The 22,074-nt window shown below is 51.5% G+C and overlaps 1 protein-coding gene across 1 annotated transcript in view; it reads right to left on the bottom strand.

Moving 5' to 3' along the window:
* The window catches only part of Col23a1 (collagen type XXIII alpha 1 chain), a 298,678-nt gene that overhangs the window by 3,786 nt on the left and 272,818 nt on the right, over positions 1 to 22,074 (bottom strand). The window contains exons 11-27 of the mRNA XM_036197798.1: positions 20,847 to 20,873; positions 18,705 to 18,758; positions 17,377 to 17,439; positions 16,920 to 16,964; positions 14,487 to 14,564; positions 12,725 to 12,778; positions 12,086 to 12,130; positions 10,453 to 10,542; positions 9,455 to 9,517; positions 9,055 to 9,111; positions 8,789 to 8,815; positions 7,557 to 7,619; positions 7,420 to 7,473; positions 7,148 to 7,174; positions 5,000 to 5,053; positions 4,756 to 4,842; positions 2,272 to 2,310 (exon numbers count right to left, since the gene is read on the bottom strand). Coding sequence (XP_036053691.1) covers positions 2,272 to 2,310; positions 4,756 to 4,842; positions 5,000 to 5,053; positions 7,148 to 7,174; positions 7,420 to 7,473; positions 7,557 to 7,619; positions 8,789 to 8,815; positions 9,055 to 9,111; positions 9,455 to 9,517; positions 10,453 to 10,542; positions 12,086 to 12,130; positions 12,725 to 12,778; positions 14,487 to 14,564; positions 16,920 to 16,964; positions 17,377 to 17,439; positions 18,705 to 18,758; positions 20,847 to 20,873 — 927 coding nt within the window. The remainder of the gene's footprint in view (positions 1 to 2,271; positions 2,311 to 4,755; positions 4,843 to 4,999; positions 5,054 to 7,147; positions 7,175 to 7,419; positions 7,474 to 7,556; positions 7,620 to 8,788; positions 8,816 to 9,054; positions 9,112 to 9,454; positions 9,518 to 10,452; positions 10,543 to 12,085; positions 12,131 to 12,724; positions 12,779 to 14,486; positions 14,565 to 16,919; positions 16,965 to 17,376; positions 17,440 to 18,704; positions 18,759 to 20,846; positions 20,874 to 22,074) is intronic.

Below are 22,074 nucleotides of genomic sequence, written 5' to 3'. Positions count from 1 at the left end.
CACTGTAAAAAAAAAAAAATGGGCATGGTGGTACACAACTGTAATTCCAGCTCTTGGAAGTAGAGACTGCAGGGGTGGTGGTGGTGGTGGTGGTGGTGGTGGTGGTGGTGTCAGAAATTTAAGTTTATCCTCAGCTACATAGTGAGTTCAAGGCTAGCCTGGGCTACATGAAAAAGCTGGTTTTATTTTATTTTTGAAGGGCTACAACAAGATCTACTCTCCCATATTTTCCCATTTAAATATGATGTTAACACTTTGCTCATTGAGAGGTGGGTCTGTCTTCTTTCCCCTTCAATTGGGATGAACTTCTGACTGCGGCAGGAAGTGACAGTATGTGACTTTGGAGGCTTCATCATAAAAGGTGACACAGCTCTCTAGGAACCCGCTGCCATGCTGTGAGGAAGCCAGGCCATTCCAACAGGACACAGGTAGGCAGGTGTCATGGCCATTGGGGTCCTAGCTGGTAGGTACCAGTCACCAGATGGGGAAGGAGTCCAAGAGAGACCCACCCAGATCCTCTGACTCCTTAGAACTGAGAGAATGATTATTTTGAGGCAACAAGTCTAGAGTGTCCTTGCTTAGTAAGCATAGCAGAAGGGCATACAGGGACTTAGTGATATGTGACTGGTCCCAGGATTCTGCTGACATGTGTGGGGCCAGGCCTATCTCCTAACCCTTGACTATATCCTCTGGGTTCTGGGATGGCTCTGCCCCCCAGGGAAAGCCCCGTTTCCTCTTCAGGATGAACTCAGCTGGAGGTGACCACAGAAGTCTGCAAGCATAGGCACACCCAGACACACGTGTGTGGTTTGTTCCTCACGGCACCTTTACCTGGAGAGGGATGTGAGGCCGTGGCTCGAGTGGGTAGCTAGGAACCTTTGTTAGAGGTGTTGAAGCCTCTTCTCAGAGGACAGGGGTTTCTGTCACAGGTGTTTTGCTCAGGCTTGCAGGGACCAGCCTTTGGGTTCACGATGTCTGTACCCTCTACGAGGAGGCCAGTTTCTGCCAGGCTGACCAGAGTTCTAGGTGAGACCCAAGTTCTGAGCAGGAGGCATGTCTCCTCAGGGCTGACAAAGCCTCCTTCTGTTTCTGCTCTGGGTGAGGTGATAAGGAGACCGGAAGTAGCAACTAATGCATCTGGGTCTCTTTACCCTACAGTCAGGGGTCACTGAGCTGCCTGCAGCTGGCTCCACACTGAGGTATTCACAGAGCCCTGCCATTTCCCAAGGCCTGAGGATACAAGCTCCTGTCACAGGGTGGCTTCTGGAAGCCTACTGAGCTTGGGTAGAGCAAGGCCCTCTTAGGCTTCTTTCCATTGCCTTCTTCCCAAGTGCTGGATTCTAGGAATCTTCGCCTGCCCTGTTGAACACAGGGTCCCAATGCAGCTCCCCGTTGCAGGGTTCAGAGGCAAGAAAGGTACAGCAGTCGTCCAAAGGTACAGGGTCTTGTTGGACAGTGAGAAGTCGGGCAGTGGGGCTTCAGGGAACAGTTGTGTGTCTCTGCTAATCAGGTGATTGCAGGCCCAACCCGGAGTCTGTCCAGCCTCACCTGAGCCAAGTGTTTTCACCTTCGTCAGCTTCTCTAGGAAAGCCAGGCCCTGCTGGGGGGCGGGGAGGGGGCCTTTAAGCACAAGTTTTCCCAGAGTGGCCTGTCTGTCTGCTTTCCTGCTGGCTTCCTGTGCAGGTTGTCCGGGGGCTGTTGGCACGCTCCAATGTTACAAGGCCACCGTTGGCACATCCCATAAAGAAGATCAATATATTACTGTTTCGTTTTTACACAAGTTAAAAACATCCAAACGGATCTGTACAGGTTGGGAGCCATGTCTGAGGATCACTGGAAAAGGAGGAGGAGATGAGGGTGATGGAGATGTGAAGATGCCTGGAGAGGTCCTTGGGACCCTCACCAGCAACCTCTGCCCTGATGATTTCTTCAGGAACAAGTGTAGCCCCCTTTCAGTGGGGCAGCTGGGAAAAGTCCCACGAGGATCCCCAATGGTTTTGAATTGGTAGAGCTGCATGTCAACCAAAACCCAGATGACCAGCAAGGCAGATGACACATGTCAGCCAGGACCAAGCTCCAAGCCTTGGCCACGTGACCACCAAGTCACAAACATCGCTGGAAAACCTGACTATTCCGTCACTGCGAGACAGTGGTACTAAGACTCAAACCTCTGTATGATGGTATCTGGTCCCCATGGGTCCTCTCTCTCCCTCTAACTGTCCCATCCCAACTCCTTCAGGCCCACCCTTGAGACCCTTTCCTGAAAGGTACCTTATGCCAGCAGCCAGGTACAGGCAGCCCGTCAGGGCCCTGGAAAAAAAAAAAAAGGTTTGAGTGATGGAGCAGGAGGCTGGTGGCCTGTCAATACCTCCCCACCCTTCCTGGGACCTTAGGGAGATGGAGCCAGGGAGTTGCTACTTGTAGCCACTGGACTCCACTGAGGCAGGGATTGCCCATCTGAGGACATAATGTCCCCCAGTGCATTTGTCCTGTCCCTCTCTTGGGGCTTAGTGGGCAGAAATGGGACACGCTGATGTAATGGGCATTGTGCTAGACATTTGCCAGCCAGAGGAGGGTGTGATCTAAGAAAAGGGTGGCATGGCTTCCCGCCTGTTGGAGTGACATCTTGGGGGCCCTGAAATTTGGGCAGGAAAGCCTCCAAGAGAGTGACAGTGCAGGAGCTGACATCTCTCCGGCCCTTCCCGGCCACCTTGATTGGATCTAGGAAGCAGACAGTGTCATTTGGCTAAACCCTGGGCATCGGAGATGGGGTTGTCTGGAAACTTCAACAATGTCCACCCAACCATCAGACATGAGCATGGATGGGCTTCCTCAGGTAGCCTGGAGGGCTGGAGAGCTGGAGGTGAACAAAATGTAAAGTCCCCGGGGGACCCTGAAGCAGAAACATTCCACTCTGTTCCATAGCACAGGTATAGGGAAAACACATGGGACACACTCCCTGAGCCCCTTCCAAGTACATGCTGGGGTTCAGTTTGGGGACCAGAAGGTGAGGAGAGGAGAAGAGGGGTAGAATGCACCAGAAGGCAGAAATGAGGAAGAGAGGGGGCAGAGCCAGCAGACCAAAGCATCTGGGAAGGCACAGCATGGCACACACAGCACACAGCAGCCAGACTGCGTACCACAGGGCAGGGCCCGATGCCCCTCACAAGGCCCCGGGGGCCTGGTGCCCCCCGCTTGCCTCCACATCGAGGATGTTCCTGTGTTAAAGACAAAGGCTTGCTCACGTGGAAGAAGTCTGTCCAGGCTCTGGGGAGACAGGGCTGGGTTCTCCCGCTCTCACCTGTCTCTTTGTGTTTTTGTGTGTGTCTGTGTGTGTATGCATGCACTTGGGTGCACATGAGTGTGGAGGTCAGGTCCTCAGGCACCTTCTTTTGTTTGAGACAAGGTATTGATTGGCCTGGAACTCCGCCAAGTAGGTTGGGCTAGCTGGCCAGTGGGCTCCAGAGATTTGCCTGTCTCCACCTCGCCAGCACATATCACCATGTCTAAACTTCCACGTGGGTTCTGGGGAACTGAACTCAGGTTTTCACACTTGCAGGTGGTTCACTACTTCAGCTATGTCCAACTTTTCACCCTCCTGCCTCAGGCTTCTGAGTGCTGGGACGAAAGTCATTATTTCCTCTCACTGGTCAGTATCTCAGACCCACCAGGAGGAGAGGAAGGTACAGAGGGTTGGAGGAACTCACTGGAGTCCAGAGGACTGAGTAGAGGTCCCTGACCCTGGGTCAGTTTGCATACTCCCCAAAGCCCTGACGAGGGTACCTGGGAGTGAACATCTGGATGGCTTCAGTGTGGAGACTATTTCACTTTCCTGTCCTTTTTTTTTTTTTTTTTTTCAAGACAGGGTTTCTCTGTGTAGTTTTGCGCCTTTCCTGGAACTCACTTTGGAGACCAGGCTGGCCTCGAACTCACAGAGATCCACCTGCCTCTGCCTCCCCCGAGTGCTGGGATTAAAGGCGTGCACCACCACCACCTGGCTGTCCTTTTTGAGTACCACTTATAGACCCCGATATGTAAACCTTCCAGCTTTCTACAAAGCAGGAGCTGAACTGTGGGAAGTTTCACTACCAGGCTTGGTGGGTTATCGAGAGCTATTGCCATCAGGAAATGAGACAGATATGTGGGGAGGAGGGAAGGAAGGGCCTGTATGTTTACTGGGGAAGAGGCTAGACCAAGCCGCTGGGAAAAAAGATACCAGAAGGAAAGATGCTGCAGGAGAATGAGAGAGCCGGGGAAGGTGGGCGGTGTGACTTTCCCAGTGACTGAAGAAATCTCAGGCCAGCCTGGTCTCAAGTCCTAGGAAGTCAGATCCCAGTGAGGTCTTAGGCGGCCATGGTCAGGGGAGGGGAGGGGGACTGTCACTCACTGACTTTGTGACACACACACACCAAGTCTGTGTGTCTGTTGGGCTTCCCTTCCCAGCCCCTAGCCCCCTCCCAGGGCACCCCCAAATTCCTGATGACTCTGGAAAGAGCCAGTTCTGTTCCTGTCCTGGCTCCTCTCAACCTCTACCCAAGGTTAGCCTGAGACGGGTCCCCACTCCAGTCAGCTCTGCCTTGAGGCTGAATAAATAGAGGTAACCCGGGGTGGCAAACACTTCCTGGCCAGGCCTCCATCTCCACAGATGGCAGCATCTTTCAGCCACGCTGGTGGGAGGATCAATCAGGTCCACAGCACAAGGAGCTGGCGATGGCACTGTGGCTGTTTGGAGCTCCATCCTGCTGAGACACCTACCACAGGGCAGGGCTGGTCAAGGCCTGGTGGGCCCGGTTCTCCCTTCTGGCCCTTCACTCCTTTCCGGCCAGGAACCCCTCGTTCCCCCTGCATAAGAAGGAGATGGTAGGGCAGCCATGATTCCCAGGCTTGGGACCCCAGCAGCACCTCCCAGTGACATGCCCCAGGACCCACAGCCACCAGGCCCAGCTTTCGGTCCACTCTCCCCCTCCCTTCCTGATTACCCCGTCTCCCTCACCCTCACCTTCTCTCCACGTTCACTCCGGTCGCCCTTTTCTCCCCTGGGTCCAGGGAAACCCTGATAGGTGAAAAGTGAAGCCTGAAATGAGGGCCGATCCCACTTCTCTGTGACACAATACCTCCGCTCCTCTGTCATCTACCACCCTCCCTTGTCCACATGTAACCGTGGCACCGACTGCCAGGCTCTGACTGTTAGCCTGTGTGCATGCTGAGTACCCGATGGGCACAGGAAAAGAGTACGTTTAGGGCCCCAGCTCTGTCTCTGGCTGGAAATCCTCACTGTCACAGTCAGACACAGCTGATACTGGCTCTGGCTTGGCTGGGATGGAGGAAACCTATGAAAGTCATGTAGCCATCTTCAGCGGACTGAGAGAAGGTCACCTGTGCTCCCCGCCCTTGGCTCAGTTTCTTCTATGATCATCTCTTAGTCTAATGTCCATCTACTCGACCTCGTGACTAAGCATCCAGTGGAGCCCAGGCTGCGGGCTGGATATTGGGACAGAAATGGACTTGGGGTGTTTCCTCCTTTATGTCTCCTGGGTCAGGCTATGGAGTGCAGATGAGGATCTTGCTCAGGCACAGACGTATGAGACAGATGTGGCAGAGCCATAGGGGATAGGCTGTTCTGATAAGGGATGGGGCCTACAGGCAGTTGCTAAGGAAGTCATGATCCAGCTGGGTGGTGGAGGAGGACTGGGGCTTGCTAGACAGAGAAGCTCTTAGATACCACACTGACTCCAGGCCTCCCACACGGCAGCTGAGGCCGCCCCACACGGCACAGTCTCTTTAGCTTCACCCCATTAGCCTCCCTGGGTCCAGAGCCTGAATGGAGTTCAGCATGGTTACTTTCCAGCTGTGTCTCATCAAGGGAAGGTGACCCTCTCAGCCAGGAGCCTGGCTGGTCCCCTCTCTTCCTGGCCCATGTTTGCTCACCATGGCAACAACACTCTCTCTTTACAGTCTAGGGCACATCCCAGAGGCCTGGCGGCTCTCTATCAATCCCATTTCCCTCCCCAGCTACACGGCCTTCTTGCTGACCACTCCAGCTCCAGGTGATGGGATCAAGCCCGACCAGGGAGCCAGCTGCATTCCTATAACCCAAGGATGGCTAGGGTTGATTAGAGAGCTAAAGAGATTTGCTCCACACCAGTAGAGGGAGGCAAATCTTGGGTCTAGGAGGATACTTGTTTGGAGGGACTGGGGGAACCAGCGTTCTGGTGATTCCCACAGTGGGAAGGCAAAGACCAGAGAGGGAGAGGGCTGGCGGGTATTGACATGGCTGTGCATACTGTGTGAAATCCCTAGACTTTTCCGTGTGAGTCATTTGAAGCAGTTTGAACTATTTTTTGTTTACGCTGTGTTACCAAAGGAGGCCTGATGCAATCCACGTTAAGCCAATGCTTCCTTTTGTCTCTTCACAATACAGCCTTAACCAAGGTCCCATTACTGGGCATCAATACATTGCAACAGCCTCCTTACTCCTCTCCTCACCTCCCCCCTTTTTTTTTTCCAGAGCTGAGGACCGAACCCAGGGCCTTGAGCTTGCTAGGCAAGCGCTCTGCCACTGAGCTAAATCCCCAACCCTCCTCACCTCCCTTTTACAGTCATCTATCTATCCATCCATATATCCATTCATCCATCTATCACACATCCACCTACCCATCCATCCATCCATCCATCCAATCACCCCTCAGCTGTCATTCCTGTCCATTAATCCATTTTCACCCATCCATTAATTCATTCCCCACCACCTTTTCATCATTCTTCCTTCATCCACTATCCATCCATCTAACCCCTTTATCCATCATCCCTTGTCCATCTGTCTGGGTCTATCCATCCTCTATCATCTGTCAATCCATTAGCTCATCCATCCATTCTCTACTCATCCATCAAGTTTGTCAATCTTCCGCTGTCACTTTGCTGTCAACCTATCATCCATAGGTTGTACTCCAGGTATGTGCACAGTGACATCTCCAGAGTACTCCAGGGGATGTCACTGGACTTGGCGCTGAGGACACAGGGAAGCCAGTCAGCAGCAGCCCTCGGGGATGGGCCACACTTGAGCTAACCAGGTTGCTATGTGCATGAGTAACAGGAGAGCAGACGTCCACAAGAGGGTCCAGTCACTCACAGTGAATCAAAAGAAACTTACATCGAGTCCTGGCTCTCCAGGTCTGCCCTGAGGAGAGAGATACAGAGGGTGTGTGAGGGAGTGGAGATGGGATGTTATGTACTCAGATGGTGGGGAGTTCAGCCCAGTGGCTGCTAACAGACAAGAGGCAGGGCAGGGTGGTGTCACAGAGCCATAGTAATTGGTCCTGTGGGGTCCAGGGACTCAGCAGTGTGCAGAGGATGAGCCCCCAAAACTGTGACACGATGGGTATGTGGTCACAGTGGGCAGGGGCCTCAAGGTAAGGCAGTTACCTTCTCTCCTTTGGTTCCTGGCAACCCAATAAGGCCCGGTGGGCCAACTGGTCCCTGGGTGGAAAAGGAGAGTGTCAGCAGGCATGGTGGGCATAGGATGCAACACTTCTAGGGAAAACAAAGCCCATGACACTCACAGGCAGGCCGTGAGGGCCTCTCTCGCCCGACGCACCCTTGTCTCCCTTGGCTCCATCCAGGCCCTGGAAGTGAAAAGGAAAACCAGTCAGGAGAGGGGACGGGGCAGGCAGGACAAGGAAGTATGGGTCTGTATGGAGAATGAAGTGTACATGACAGGTGGAAGAGAGATGGACGCCAGGCTCTGTCAGGCCTGGCCCCAGCTTGCTCCATGATAGTCACATGTGTGTACATTTTCCCTTCTTCCACACACGCCCCCAGGATAGTCACCATTATACCACAGAAGCAGTTTAGCTCACCACCACCACCACCTCCTCCTCCTCCTCCTCCTCCTCCTCCTCCTCCTCCTCCCCTCCTCCTCCTCCCCCTCCTCCTCCTCTTCTTCTTTTCTTCTCTTTCTTCTTCTTCTTCTTTTTTTTTTTTTGATTTATTTACTTATTATGTATACAGTATTCTGCCTGCATGTGTCCCTGCATGCCAGAAGAGGGCACCAGATCTCATTACAGATGGTTGTGAGCCACCATGTGGTTGCTGGAAATTGAACTCAGGACTTCTGGAAGAGCAGCCAGTGTTCTTAACCACGGAGCCATCTCTCCAGCCCCACCACCAGCTTCTTGAAGCCCAGACTTTGACCAGGACCCTCAGTGGATATCTCTTCAAACAATGGTGTGTTGAAGCTTGGGACAAAATAGGATCAGAAACAATGCTTGGTCGCCACACCAGGTCAGGGTTCTGTGACTCAGAGTCCTCCACAGGGCTTCTGAGCTGGGGAGGGAGAGATTAGATCCTGTATGACAAGAGGTGAGACCAGCTATCTTTCACCCTGTGTTTGCCTCCCTTGGGGCTGGCACATGGCACAATACACTTGAGGTTTTGATTTAAGAGACGAGAATATGACATGATGAAATGCATACCAAAGCCGAGACTTCAAGCCCAGGTGGTGGGCAGTCAAGATGTAGATGTGTATGGGCAAGAGCTGGGGCAAGGAAGGGGGAGCAGAGGAAGGTGGCAATGGGCAGTGGGTAGAAATGGGCAAGGAGGCTGATATAATGGCAGATGGGCTGGAAGAGGGATACAGCCTAGGCAGAGGAAGAAGGAAAGGGCAGAGCCCCAAACGTGGGATGGAGCTGCTCTGGGGCCATTGTTAGGGCACTGGGAATGTACTGGCTGAGCAGGGGCTTCATTCTGTCCATTAATAAAACTTTCTGAATGAACAGGGTGTGTCTGCACTCACCTTGGGACCCTGGATCCCCTGAAGGCCCTAGAGGAAAAAAGCATATCAGTAGGGCTGTGTGACTGAGTGGAAACTTTTGAGGCAAGACCTTCTTGAATCAGGCTAGTCACTGGTTCCTGAGGCCTGCCTGGGGCTCTGGTGTGTCCTACTGATGTGCCCTGCTCCCCCCGGAGAGAAGCCTTTCCTCCCCTGGACCACCCCCACCCCAGACCCCAGGTTTACTAACCACTTGGTATCCCAGCTGCTTTAGGTTAAAATGTCCTTACCATGGGGCCAGGGGGGCCAGGAGGACCTGGGGGTCCTGGCTCCACTATGATCTGGGCCTAGGAAGGGTTAGAAATGGGTTAGTTACCCTATGCCTGTTACCTCTCATCTGTTCACCCTTTGAAGCTCCCCACATTCTTGCAAGCACTCCTGGGTGCCACACGCTGAACCCTTGGACAAGGCTCCTTCCTGCTCTCAGAAGGGTGCATCTCAGTGAAGGCCCCTCAGTCTTTTGGGTCTCAACTGGAAGTGGGGTGGAGGACAGACTGAGGCTCCATCACTTCCCCTTCCCACTGTCCTGTGTTGCACCAGGTAAAGTGGCTGTAATCAAGGCTCAGGGACCCCACAAGGTTTGGGCTCAGTGTGGGAGACCCCCCCCTTCCATTCTCAGTTTCCCCTTACCAGGCTCTCTTGTAGGTGGTCAGATGCTGACTCTCCTTTCTCTCCCTTGGGACCATCAGCACCCTAGGGCAGAATGGCTTGTGAGCTCTTCTTCATCCTAAGGTCACCTCCTCCCACTGGGCTCCATTGCCACCCTCCCCCCTCCCCCCACAGCAGTGATAAGTTGGTTTCTTTCGTTTTTATCAGTTTTTCCCAAATCATATGCCCTGCATAGGGAGCAGAGTAGTATGTTAATGGCACAGACCAATTATGTCTCGTGGTACAGAGGCTGAGGGTTCAAATCCCAGTGCCACCTCTGGCTGAGTCATCTTCAGGAATACACAGGAAGGGCTGTGAGGCAACGTAGCTTTTCTTTCTTTCTTTCTTCCTTTCTTTCTTCCTTCCTTTCTTTCTTTCTTTCTTTCTTTCTTTCTTTCTTTCTTTCTTTCTTTCTTTCTTTCTTTCTTTTTCTTTTTGGTTTTTAGAGACAGGGTTTCTCTGTGTAGCTTTGGAGCCTTTCCTGGAACTCACTCTGTAGCCCAGGCTGGCCTCGAACTCACAGAGATCTGCCTGGTTCTGCCTCTGAGTGCTGGGATTAAAGGCGTGTGCCACCACCACCGGGCACAAACATAGCTTTTCCAGTGAGGCCCAGGAGCAATAGGAATACTAATGTCATCAGGGTGTTTCCTGCCAGCTGCTAGTCTTGGTCCTCTCCAGTTCAAGCTGTCACAGGACTGGAAGCTTGTTACTCATGTTAGTGGTGAGGAAACCCAGACCGTGGGAGATTCCATTGCTGTGCTGGGCTCCAGGGCTGAGAGGTGGGTCAGCTTGGGCCACTTAACCTAAGCTAAGTGGATTCTGTCAGGCTGGGCCTCCCTACCACACCTGCAGGTTCCTGTGGGGATGTGGAAGTCCTTCTGCAGCTCAGATTGTATAGGCTGCAGGGCATTCATGTGAGGATGCCCCCACACTGACAACATCAGCAAGTCCCCAGGGTGGGGCCCAGTCCAGCCACCTACCGGTAGGCCTGGCAGGCCCATCTCTCCTGTTTCCCCTTTGGGCCCAGCTGGTCCAGGCTCTCCTGGGTCTCCTTTTGGTCCTTTGGGACCCTGAAAGTCACCAGAAAAAGGAAATCAGTGGAGACTGATGGGCACTCTCCTTTCTTCTGACCCTTGTGGACCCTTCAGCTTAATAGGCTTGACCATATAGCACACCTCGTTTGTTAGTTCATTCATTTGTCCACCCACCCATCCATCCATCCATCCATCCATCCATCCATCCACCCACCCATCCATCCATCCATCCATCCATCCATCCATCCATCCATCCATCCATCCATCCATCCATCCATCCATCCATCCATTTCTATCCCTTCCTATCTCCATCCTCTTTTTTTGGCTATGAAGCCAAGGATGACCTTGAGGTCCTGATCCACCTACTTCCAGTTTCTAAGTGTTGGGATTACATATCTAACTCTACACTCCACTTTTTGCCTGTGAGTCTCCACCTCTAGCCCAGGTAGCTGGGAACATTGGTTGAATGCAATAGGGGAGCTATGTGGGCTTATTGGGGCAGCTTATGAGGTAGGGATGGATAGGGAGCATGTGAGATTGGTGTGTTTTCTCTGGGACACTCATGAGGCCAACACTTTTTTTTTTTGTTTTTTGAGACAGGGTTTCTCTGTGTAGCTTTGGAGCCTGTCCTGGATCTCACTCTGTAGACCAGGCTGGCCTCAAACTCACAGAGATCCGCCACCGCCACTGCCACCACTGCCCGGTGCCAACACTTATTTTTAATTAAAATTTTCATTTATTCCTGTTTTATGTGTATGGATGTTTGACACATGTGTATGTCTGTGTACCACATGAGTGCAGTGTCCACAGAGGCCAGAAGAGAGTTGGATTCCCTGGGACTGGAGTTACAGATGGTTATGAACCTCCAAGTGGGTGTTGGGGACCAAACCCAGGTCCTCTGCAAGAGCAGCAAGAGCCATCTCTCCAGCCCCACCCCACCCCCACTTTTTTTGTTTGTTTGGTTTGGTTTTTTGGTTTTTGATTTTCTGAGACATGGTTTATCTGTGCAGCCTTGGCTATCCTGGAACTCCCTCTGTAGACCATGCTGATCTCAAACTCACAGAGATCTGCCTGCCTCTGCTTCCTGAGTACTGAGATTAAAGGTGTGTGCCACCACTGCTCAGACACTAGCCCCTTATTTTATTTTTTTATGTATTTATGTATATATATATGTATATATGCATATGTATGTATGTATGTATGTATGTATGTATGTATGTATATGTGTATGTATATATGTATTTTGTGGTGCGGGGCTTGAACTCATGGCCTCATGCATGCTAGGTAAGTGCTCTACTGCTGAGTTCCAGCCCTCATGAGGCCAACTCTGTGCTCATGTGTCAGGAGCTTCGAGTGACAGCATTCCTTCACTCAACCAATTATGACAGGTCCAAGATGTTCCTCTTACTAGGGATTCAACAGTAAAGATACACCCATCCACACCTGAGGAGATGCTCACCAATGTCTACATAGTAACACACACACACACACACACACACACACACACACACACACCCTCACACACACCCCACATGATACCCAGTACAACAATTGACATAGAAATGAAAGGCTCAGAGACCTTCTCTCCATCGAGTCCTGGGGCGCCAGGCAATCCAAGTTCACCCTAGAAAGGAACAATTGGCAAAAGGAATTATGCCTTTCTCAAGAGCCAGTGGGTTAGTGGCCCAAGGTGGGAGCTGCTGTCTCCCTGGTTAGCTCACAGCCCCCAGGGTTGGGTCCCTGCAGATGGACTTCCAGGAGGGTGCCCATTGTTTCCCTTTGTGTATTCAGCCTGAAGCGCAGCTGGTGTTTGTAGCTGTCACTGCTAGCAGGGGCACTTAAGATTAGAACTGCAGGATTCAGTGACTTGTTCTAGGTCACAGAGTCCAGGGATGCTCGCATCAGAACCAGACCCGACCCAGCCTGGGCTCTTTGTTCTGAGAAAAGGAGTGATGAACAGGTGTATGCCACAGAATGGCTGTGTACATCTGTGGGCCACTGTATGTCCCAAGGGCTCCACTCTTCAGTTCAGGCTCTCAAGAGCTAAGGTCTAAAGAAGGGGTGACAGTTGTTTAGGAAGGGGCAGGATCCCTTTCTCTGAGCCCCATAAGCCAGGCTAGTATGCCAGGAGGAAACTGGGGTACACATATCAGAGAGGAGAGGGAAGTAGGACCTAGAAATGAATACTTGGGGGTCCCATGAATGCAGCTACACTAACCTTGGCTCCAGGGATCCCTGGTGGCCCCGGAGCTCCCTGTGGCCCAGGAGGACCCTGTATGCAAAAGATCAAGCCAGTTATGGTTAGACAAGACCCTACCAAGCCATATCACCTCAGGTTCCCAGCAGCTTACTTCCCACCCAGTCAAATCAGCTCTTACAGCATGCGGCTTGGTTTGGCCTTCAAGTCTACAGAGGGGCCATTAAGAGGGTACTGGCCATTGGGGGAGATACTGGTGTCCACAGCTGCAGGGGCCTCTGCCCTCAGAGAAGTTCTCCTCAAACATGACTATCTTCCTTTTTTAAAGTTTGTCCAGACAGAGTTTCTCTGTGAAGCTTTGGAGTCTGTCCTGGACTAGCTTTGTAGACCAGGCTGGCCTCGAACTCACAGAGATCCACCTGCCTCTGCCTCCCGAATGCTGGGATTACAGGCGTGTGCCACCACTGCCCGGCATGACTTTCTTTATAACACTCCCCTGCTTAAGATTTGGCAGTGGCCCACCCTTGACCCTCAAAATAAGCTTAAGTCTTTTTCTAGCATTCAAGACAGGTCAAACATGCAACCAGAACAATGGCCTGGTCCTGTGAACTCACTGGCCATCTGGACCTGTTGTCTGCTGTCCCAGAAGTCCCCTAGTCACACAGTAGACTATGTATCCACACTGTCTCAAGCGCTGACCTTGTTCTAAGCTCTTGTACCAACACACTCAGATGGCCGACTCATGCCCTCCCCCAGAGGCCACATCTTGCACAGCTCCTCTGACCTTGGTTCAAGTTCTCCACTTCTCAGCCAGCCCCCTTCTTATCAATGTCCCCAGTTGTGATGGCTCTGGCCTCCACCCTTCCCTCCTTCTTTAGGGCCAGGCTCAGCACTCATGTCCCAGTGAGCTCCCTGCCTCAAACTCTCCCCATATCAATGCTCACACACTTACACAACTCCACCTGGCCACCCCCAGTACACTGGTAGTTTGATATCCTTTCACTCAAGAACTAACTAGAGCTCCCATTGCCCATGACATTGAGACCTCTTCCTACTCTTGTACCCACATGGGCCTCCTGGCTCCCTGTACTCATAAGGATTCTACCATGTGTTTCCCATAAGCCTGGGATATACCATGCACCTCAGGCCCATATCACACCACACCACACCACACCACACCACACCACACCACACCACACCACACCACATCACACCATGCAGGCCAGTGTGGGCCATAGTTACCATCAACTTGTACTTCCCAGAGGCCTGTGGGAGGTAACTGGAATTGATACTTAGGCAGGGTCGGGTACTAATGCCCACTTTAGTCTCTGATGACTACCTCACCCCATCTTATATCCCTCCCTGAACCCAAGAGCAGTTGGCACCCATCTCTTTTGGCCTGGTGCCCAGAGACCACATGGGTCCCAAGGCTCCTTGGTCAGTCTTGTCCTTCTTGTATCCTTACAGTAATTGTTAGAAGCTCTAGCTCTCCTGACAACCGTACCTAGGAAATCCCCAGAGGCACAGTTGGGCTTGGTGAGAGTGCTTTCCTTTTTTGCCTTGGCCTGTGGGAAGCTCAGGGCTCTCTGAGTCACATTCACAGAAAGTCTCTCAGCACTGTGTGGATCTCCACACAGGGCCAATTTCCACATTAGGTGCCTGAGGAAACCCAGGACTCTGTGCTAAACTGTCCTTGGTCCCATAGGTAAGACACAGTGAGCCATTGCTCCCTCAGAAATGGACATAAAGGGTGTATCCAGGGCCCCATGAGGAACACTCTTACCTTCAGAGCATCTAAGATCCGGCCATCATAGTCGATTACCACCGTGTCACCTTGTTCTCCCTTGAGGCCTGGGGGACCCTGCGACAGGAAAGGAAGAACTGCATCATGGGAGACATAGCAGGTATTTTCATCACGTCCAGAGATGAGGAGCCCAAGAGTTTGTCACCCAGGCCACAGGCATGCCTGTGCACCACAGTCATCATAGCATGCCATTCGTTCGTTAAAGGTCCCATGAGGGAAGTGCAGGGGGCCCGGGGCCAGCTGCAGAACATGCTGCCACCTTACCAGAAGGGCTGCCTATGATTTGCATTCATGTGGATATTCAAATCCAGTGAGGTCCAGTTCTCAGGGAAAATGGAAAGCCCAATACTGTTATTTTATTTTTTGGGACAAGGTCTCTCTGTATAGCCCTAACTATCTTGGAACTTGCTATGTAGGACCCTGCCGGCCTCTAACTCAGAGATCTACCTGCCTTTGGCTCTCAAGTGCTGGGATAAAAGGCATGCACCACTATGTTCACTCTGTGTGTGTGTGTGTGTGTGTGTGTGTGTGTGTGTGTGTGTGTGTGTGACAGGATCTCTAGGTCAGGCTGGCCTTAAACTTTGTATGTAAGTTAGGATGACCTTGAACTTCTGATTTTTCTGTCTCCACCTTCCAAGTGCAGAGACTATAGGTGGCAGGTGTGCACTACCATGCCTGGTTTATGCTGTGTCAGGAACCTAAAGCTTTGAACCCAGGGCTCTATGTATACTAGGGAAGCACTTTAAGGTCTGCGCTACATCCGCAGCCTAGAAAGCCTCCTTTTGATGGGGGAGACTTTTAAATGTGTCCAAATAAAGCAACCCAACTGCCCCAAATCCCTTCTAAGATACTGTGTTGACCAAGGGAGGCTGATTCCACCTTATTGACTGAGTCTCCCCATTAATTCCAGAGTTTGCTGATATGGCTAGTCTTGCAACCAGCATGATCTGGGGATCCCCTGTCTCCACCTTCCATGGAATTATGTGTTGGCCACCATGCCCTCCCACCTGTTTGTCACACTTGCTTGGTAAGTACTTTAGCTGAGCCATTTCCCCAGCTCCTGGAGGACAGGGGGTACGTGATGGTCTGGGAAAATGTAGCCAAAGATGGGACACGATAGTCAGCAGAAAGACATGTCCTCACCGGGCAGAGAGCTGTCTGGGGAATGCAAGACAAGAAGGGAGAGGCCCCTCACTCTTCCTGACTTCTATTTTAGTCTCTCACTGGCTGACACTTGGAAGTTTTTATTATAACAGACAAGCTCATCTGCAAAAGGAGCTGTAATCTTTCTGAGAAATGTCACAGACGAGACTGCTAAAAATTTCAAATGAACTTTGCCTCAAGTCCAACCGCCTTGGGGCATATGTACAAGGAGTCCTTTGATGTATGTTTTCTCTCCTAACTCCCTTCTCCAGCTGCAAGCCTTCAGTGTACAAAAAGAAAAGGTCTCTTCAAGGACAGAATTTTGTGGGTAAGGAAAATAAAATATTCCAGTACATGTTTTTTCCTAATGTCTAAGTTTAGCCCTAGATTAAGTAGCTTTAAAATCCCAGCTCACATATATAGCTGAACTACTTAGGCATGTCCCCCTCTTAATGCCTGCACTTGATTCTCTTCAAGGACACATCTTTCTGCTTCATAAACAAACTCGCTAACTTTGCTTTGCTCTTGGGGCTGGAAAGATGGCTCAGTGGTTAAGAGGGCATACATACTGCTCTTGCAGAAGACCTGAGTTTGGTTCCCAGCACCCACATAAGGCAGCCCACAACCACCTGTAATTCCAGCTCCAAGAGACCTGATGCCCTCTTCTGGCCTCTGCAGGCACTGCACTCACATGCACAAGCTCCCCTCCCCCGACAGGTACATGTATATATGCATAATTAAAAATAACATCTGTGGTGGGTGTCAAGGACCAGGGTGAACCTGAGTAGAGCCCCTCAGGCTCTGAATGGGGCTCCTTTGGTTAGACTGCTGGCAGAATTGAGTTACATTTCCAGGTGCTGGTGATACATGAGTTGGTTACAAAAGATCTGGGGGCTAGAGGCTGGAGAGATGGTTTAGTAGTTAAGAGCACTTGCTTTTCTTTCAGAGGGCTTGAAAAAGCAAGGCCATCCCAAAGCAGGCAAAGTCATGCCTAAGGATAACTAGAAGGCCAATGTTTGAATATGCAAAGAAGATTCTAGAAGAGTATACAGTTAGAGACCTCTTACTTAACAAGTGGGGTTCTTCCCTTTATACATCCATATTTTAATTTTCACTGTAGGCTTGTGTTATGAAAAATTTTACAATCACCAAAAAAATTTAAGAGAACAAGATGCCTCAGGCTTGTTGCTTCACCAATTCTCTGGGACCCCTGGTGGGGACAAAGGACTTCTGGATCCCACCAGTGTGGCCGGAAGGAATGCTGCTTACCCGGGGCCCTGTGGCTCCGTCTGTGCCTGGGTGGCCGGGCTCCCCCTGTGGAGACACATGGATGTCTGCTGGTGTGTGAGATTCTTATGCTCCATCTCACTTCGGTCCCCTCTTCCCCAAAGAGGCCAGCGCCCATGTGCTGGGGCCTCATAGCCCATGTGGAGGAACAGCCTTCTACACTGAGTAGCGGTGCAGATTCTGAGGCCCAGGAGCCCAAGACTACATGATAGCTTATCCCAGAGCTGGGCCTGAATGAGGCCTTGTTGCTGGCTCTGAATCATGGACCACCCTCCCTCAGACCACCCTGCTTGTGAGTCAAAGGGGACCCCTGGCCCCGGCCCTCTGGGACTCGCTCTTTGAAAGTGCAAATTAAGAGGTAAAATCACGTTGTCCCTTGGTGACTGGGTGACAGTGTCAATGGGGCCTTCAGGTACTAGGCAGAGCATTGTGACATCACCTTCAGTCCTGGGGCACCGTCTGCTCCATTCTCTCCTTGGGGCCCCACATCCCCTGGCTCACCCTGAAATGGAGAGGTTATCGGTGAAAACAAGCAGAGGCATTAGCCTGGGGCCACTGGGCCTTGTGCTCATCAGGCCTCCTGGTGAATGTGGCCCTTTTGGGCTGGGGGGATGGAGCTCAAAGCTCTCTCTAGCCTGAGGGGTTTAGGACCACGGCCATCCCCTTCTGGTCTGGATCTTGGCACAAACCTGGGGTAGCTTAAGAGACTTTGCAAGTGCACACGTATGTGAGTGCACACGTATGTATGGAAGTCAGGGGAACTCTGAGTGTCACTTCTTAAGCACTATTTATAGTTTCTTTTGTTCTTGGTTGTTTTTTTTTTTCTTCGAGACAGGGTTTCTCTGTGTTGCTTTGGCGCCTTTCCTGGAACTCGCTCTGTAGCCCAGGCTGGCCTCGAACTCACAGAGATCCACCTGGCTCTGCCTCCCGAGTGCTGGGATTGCAGGCATGCGCCACCACCGCCTGGGCATTGTTCTTGTTTTTGAGATAGGATGTATCTCCCTAGCTTGGAACTTGCTACATAAGTAAAGCTGGTGGCCAGCAAGCTCCAGGGAGCTGGTCCTCCTCAGTGCTGAGCAGCCACCATGCTTGCTTTCTTAAATAAATAAATTCACTTTTTGAATTTAGCTTTTGAGACAGCTCTGGCTGTCCTGGTGCTCACAGAGAGCCACCTGCCTCTGCCTCCCGAGTGCTGGGATTAGATGAATGTACCACCGCACCTAGCCCCCTCCCCTTTAAAAATTGTGCGTTCTGGGGATCAAATTCACATCCCTGTGCTTGCTTGCAAGGCAGACATTTGACTGACAGCCACCACTTCAGTCTCTTGGGCTTCTTCTGAGTCAGAGTCTCACTTTGTAGCCCAGGCTGGCCTCAAACTCAGATCCTCCTGCCTCAGCCTTCTGAGTGGTAAGATTATGGGTGTGTGCCACCATGCATGGTCCAAGAGACATTTTGGAGGCAGGCTGGCTAGGAGCTTGGTGGCTGTGACGAAGGGTTTGGGGCACAATGTGTGAAGATAGCATCCTATCCTGTCCCCAGCTCGGCACTAGGCAGGGAGAGACTAAGGCGGGAACCAAGAGGACTTAGGGTAGGGGCGACAGACGGTCTGGATGAGACGCCAAGCTGCTGCCAAGGTGTCCAGGGCCCACTGCTTCCTCCCTCTGGCCTGTCCTGGGAATTGGCCCATAGCCCCATGAAGTGAAAGGGCCAGGAAAGGGGCATCTCTGGGTAGACGGCAACTTTGGAGGAAGAGGATTGTACACTTACCTTGGGCCCTGGGGGTCCAGGGAGTCCTGGCTGGCTGGGCATCCCATCATCCCCCTGAGAAGATAACACTGAGGCTGAAGGCACCGCATGTGGACACGTGGGCCACACTTCTGAGTGGTCCAGCTGGCCCCACCTCCTCTAGACTCACTGCACACCTGTCTGGTCCAGGCACTAGTGGCAGGTACTCCCGCACTCAGCCCTCTAAGGCAGGGCCTGAGTAGAACCATCTCAGTCCCTACAACAGCCTAGAACCAGTTTCAGTAGGTTTCTGCAGACACAGGGGATGGACAAGTGCATGGGAGCAAATTCACCAGTCAACAAAGAGCTGGTGAGCATCCCTTAGGGAACAGAGCACACACAGTCCCTGATCTGTAGACATGAGGGTAAAAAACAGAAGGCACTGTGCCTAGACGTGCTCAAGCATGGGAGGAGACTGTGGAGAAGGTACATGGGAAGGGACCTAGGGACAGACAGCATTCTGGAGCATGGGGCAGTTTTGCTGAGACTTGGATAGGAAGAGGCAGCCAGCTTGTCACAAAGCAGAGAACATTCCAGGTCAGTGCTTGGTTCTCAAACCTACATGTTCAGTGATCCAGAAGGCTGACTAAAGAGACCCCAGCCACACCCCAAAGTCTCAGGTAGGTCTCGGGTGAGCTGCAGTTTGCTTTCCTTCTCTTCCCCTCCCCTTCCCTCCCCTCCCCTCCCCTCCTCTTTCTCTCCCCTTTTCCTCCTTTTGATTTAGGGTCTCATGTAGCCGAGGCTGGCCTCGAACTCACTATGTAGCCAAGGAGCACTCTCCTGCTTCCACCACACCTAGCTTACCCTGAGCTGCAGGGTCAGACCCAGGACTTTGTGCTCCCCGGGCATTCTGCCCCCTGAGCTGCTTCCCTAGCAACCAGAATTTGCATTTCTGACAAGGCCCCAAATAATGGTGACAGTGCTGGGGATTCGAACTTAGGTCCTTATGCTCAAAGAGCAAACATTTTAACCCACTGAACCATCTCCCCAACCCCCAGCAAAGGAGATTTTTTTCTTTTTCTTTTTCTTTTTGGAGCTGAGGATCGAACCCAGGGCCTTGTGCTTGCTAGGCAAGTGCTCTACCACTGAGCTAAATCCCCAACCCCGCAAAGGAGATTTTTAAGGCAGTGAAATTACTGTTAGGTATGTTACTGGAGGGCACAAGTCACTACACATTTGTCCCACAACAGCACTAGGCACCCTCCTGTGAACGGTGGCCTTTGGGGGACAACGTGTCAATGTAATTTCTTCAATTGTGACACATGGACCACTCTGACAGGGGATGCTAACAACAAGGGAAGCTACATAAATGACACATATGAGAGGCAGCGGTGTGGGGGTGTGGGGTGTTGTGGGGTGGTGGGCAGGGAGAGTGTGTGCGGGCCATACAAGCAGTTCTGTACCTTTCCTTCAATTTTGCTATGAACCTAGAACTACATAGAAACTTTATTAAGTTTTTTTTTTTGTTTTGTTTTGTTTTTCGAGACAGGGTTTCTCTGTGTAGTTTTGGTGCCTGTGCTGGAACTCACTCTGTAGACCAGGCTGGCCTCAAACTCACAGAGATCCACCTGCCTCTGCCTCCCGAGTGCCGGGAATTAAAGGCGTGTGCCACCACCGCCCATCAAAAATAAAGTATTTTTAAAAATCAGAACTGGGTGGTGGTGGTACACGCCTTTAATCCCAGCACTCAGAAGTCAGAGGCAGGAGAATCTCTGTGAGTTTGAGGCCAGCCTGGTCTACGGAGTGAGTTCCAGGACAGTCAGAGCTACACAGAGAAACCCTGTCTCAAAACACCACCACCACCAAAACCAACCAACCAACCAACCAACCAACCAACCCCACAAGCAAACAAAACAACCCCCAGCCCCCAGACCAAAAACAACCACAAACCCAAACAGCCAAGGTGTCTCGTGAGTCAACCCTCACAGCTTGATGTGAAGCCAAGGCAGGAAAGATAGGCCATGCCCCCATTTAACAGGTGAGTAAACTGAGCCCTACAGATGCAGTGACCTGTCTCTCCTTTGAACGGAGTCTCTTAACCTCACTGCCTCAGTTTCACTGGGGGAAGTTGGGAGAAGAAGTTGGGTAGTGAGGGGAAGGAGCAGGAGGGTGCTGAGCACGCACCTTGGGTCCTGGAGGTCCCTTGGGGCCCTGGAACAAGAGAAGAGAGGTGTTAGAAGTAGGGTAAAGGCAGGAAGGTCGGGGTTCGAGTTCAAGGTCATCCTTGCCTACATAGTGAATTTGGGGCCAGTCTGGGATACATGAGGCCTTGTCTCCAAAACCCCAAATCAGGGCTGGTGAGCTGGTTCAACCAGTAAAGGCACTGGATGCCCAAGCCTGGCAGACTTAGATTAATCCCCGGGACCCACACAATGGGAGGAGAGAACCAATTGCTCCATGTTGTCCTCTGACCTCGATGCTGGTGGTGTGGTGTGTGAATGCCGCCACACAGATACACTCGGGGACACACACACACACACACATCATAAAAATAAATAACTCAAGCCCCAAATGAAACAAAGGAAAAGAAAACCAAGACCCCAAACTAAACAAAATAAAAAGAAAAGCCAGAGAGAGCTGGAGAGATGGCTCAGCGGTTAAGAACACTGGCTGCTCTTCCAGAGGTTCTGAGTTCAATCCCCAGCATCTACATGGCAGTTCACAACTGTCTGTAACTCCAGTTCCAGGGGACCTGACACTCTCACACAGACATAACAGCAATGCACAGTAAGTAAACAAACAAAGAAGAAGAACAACAACACCCCAGACCCCCCAACAATGAAGGATTCGAAGCCCTTTTCGGGGCTCCAAGGGAACTCTGCACCCATGTAGTACACAAATTCATATGAAGGCTAAAGATCCATTTACATAAAATAATAAAATGATAATAAATGAAACAAAAAAGAAAACCTAGACCCAAACAACAAAACATCCTCACCCTCCACAAAAAACAAACAAAAAACAAGAACAAAACAAAAGAAAAAAAATCCAAAATTCTGACACATCCCCAAAGTTGGATACACTTAAGGAAACTGCTACATGTGGGAGAAAAGTCATTCTCAAAAGTTATCCATGTGGCCTGGAGAGGTGGCTCAGTGGTTAAGATCACAGCCTTCCAGGTACTCCTGGGGCTGTCCTGTCATTTTCCTTTTATCAAGGGTGACATCACATCGCAGAGGAAGAGGCAGGCGTGGCTAGAAGCAGAGATGCTCAGCCAAGTCCTAGGGCAGCCTCTTTGTGCCTTGAGCAGTGGCTGTGTCAGGACTCAGAAAGTGACAGGGGAACTGGGACTCTCATCCAGGAAGGGAGGTTCTAGAACTCTGTTCAGGTTGGGGACAGAGGGATGGGCACA

This window comes from Onychomys torridus, chromosome 8, assembly GCF_903995425.1.
Source record: "Onychomys torridus chromosome 8, mOncTor1.1, whole genome shotgun sequence".
Classification (NCBI taxonomy): domain Eukaryota; kingdom Metazoa; phylum Chordata; class Mammalia; order Rodentia; family Cricetidae; genus Onychomys; species Onychomys torridus.
This window is presented reverse-complemented; position numbering and strand designations above follow the sequence as displayed.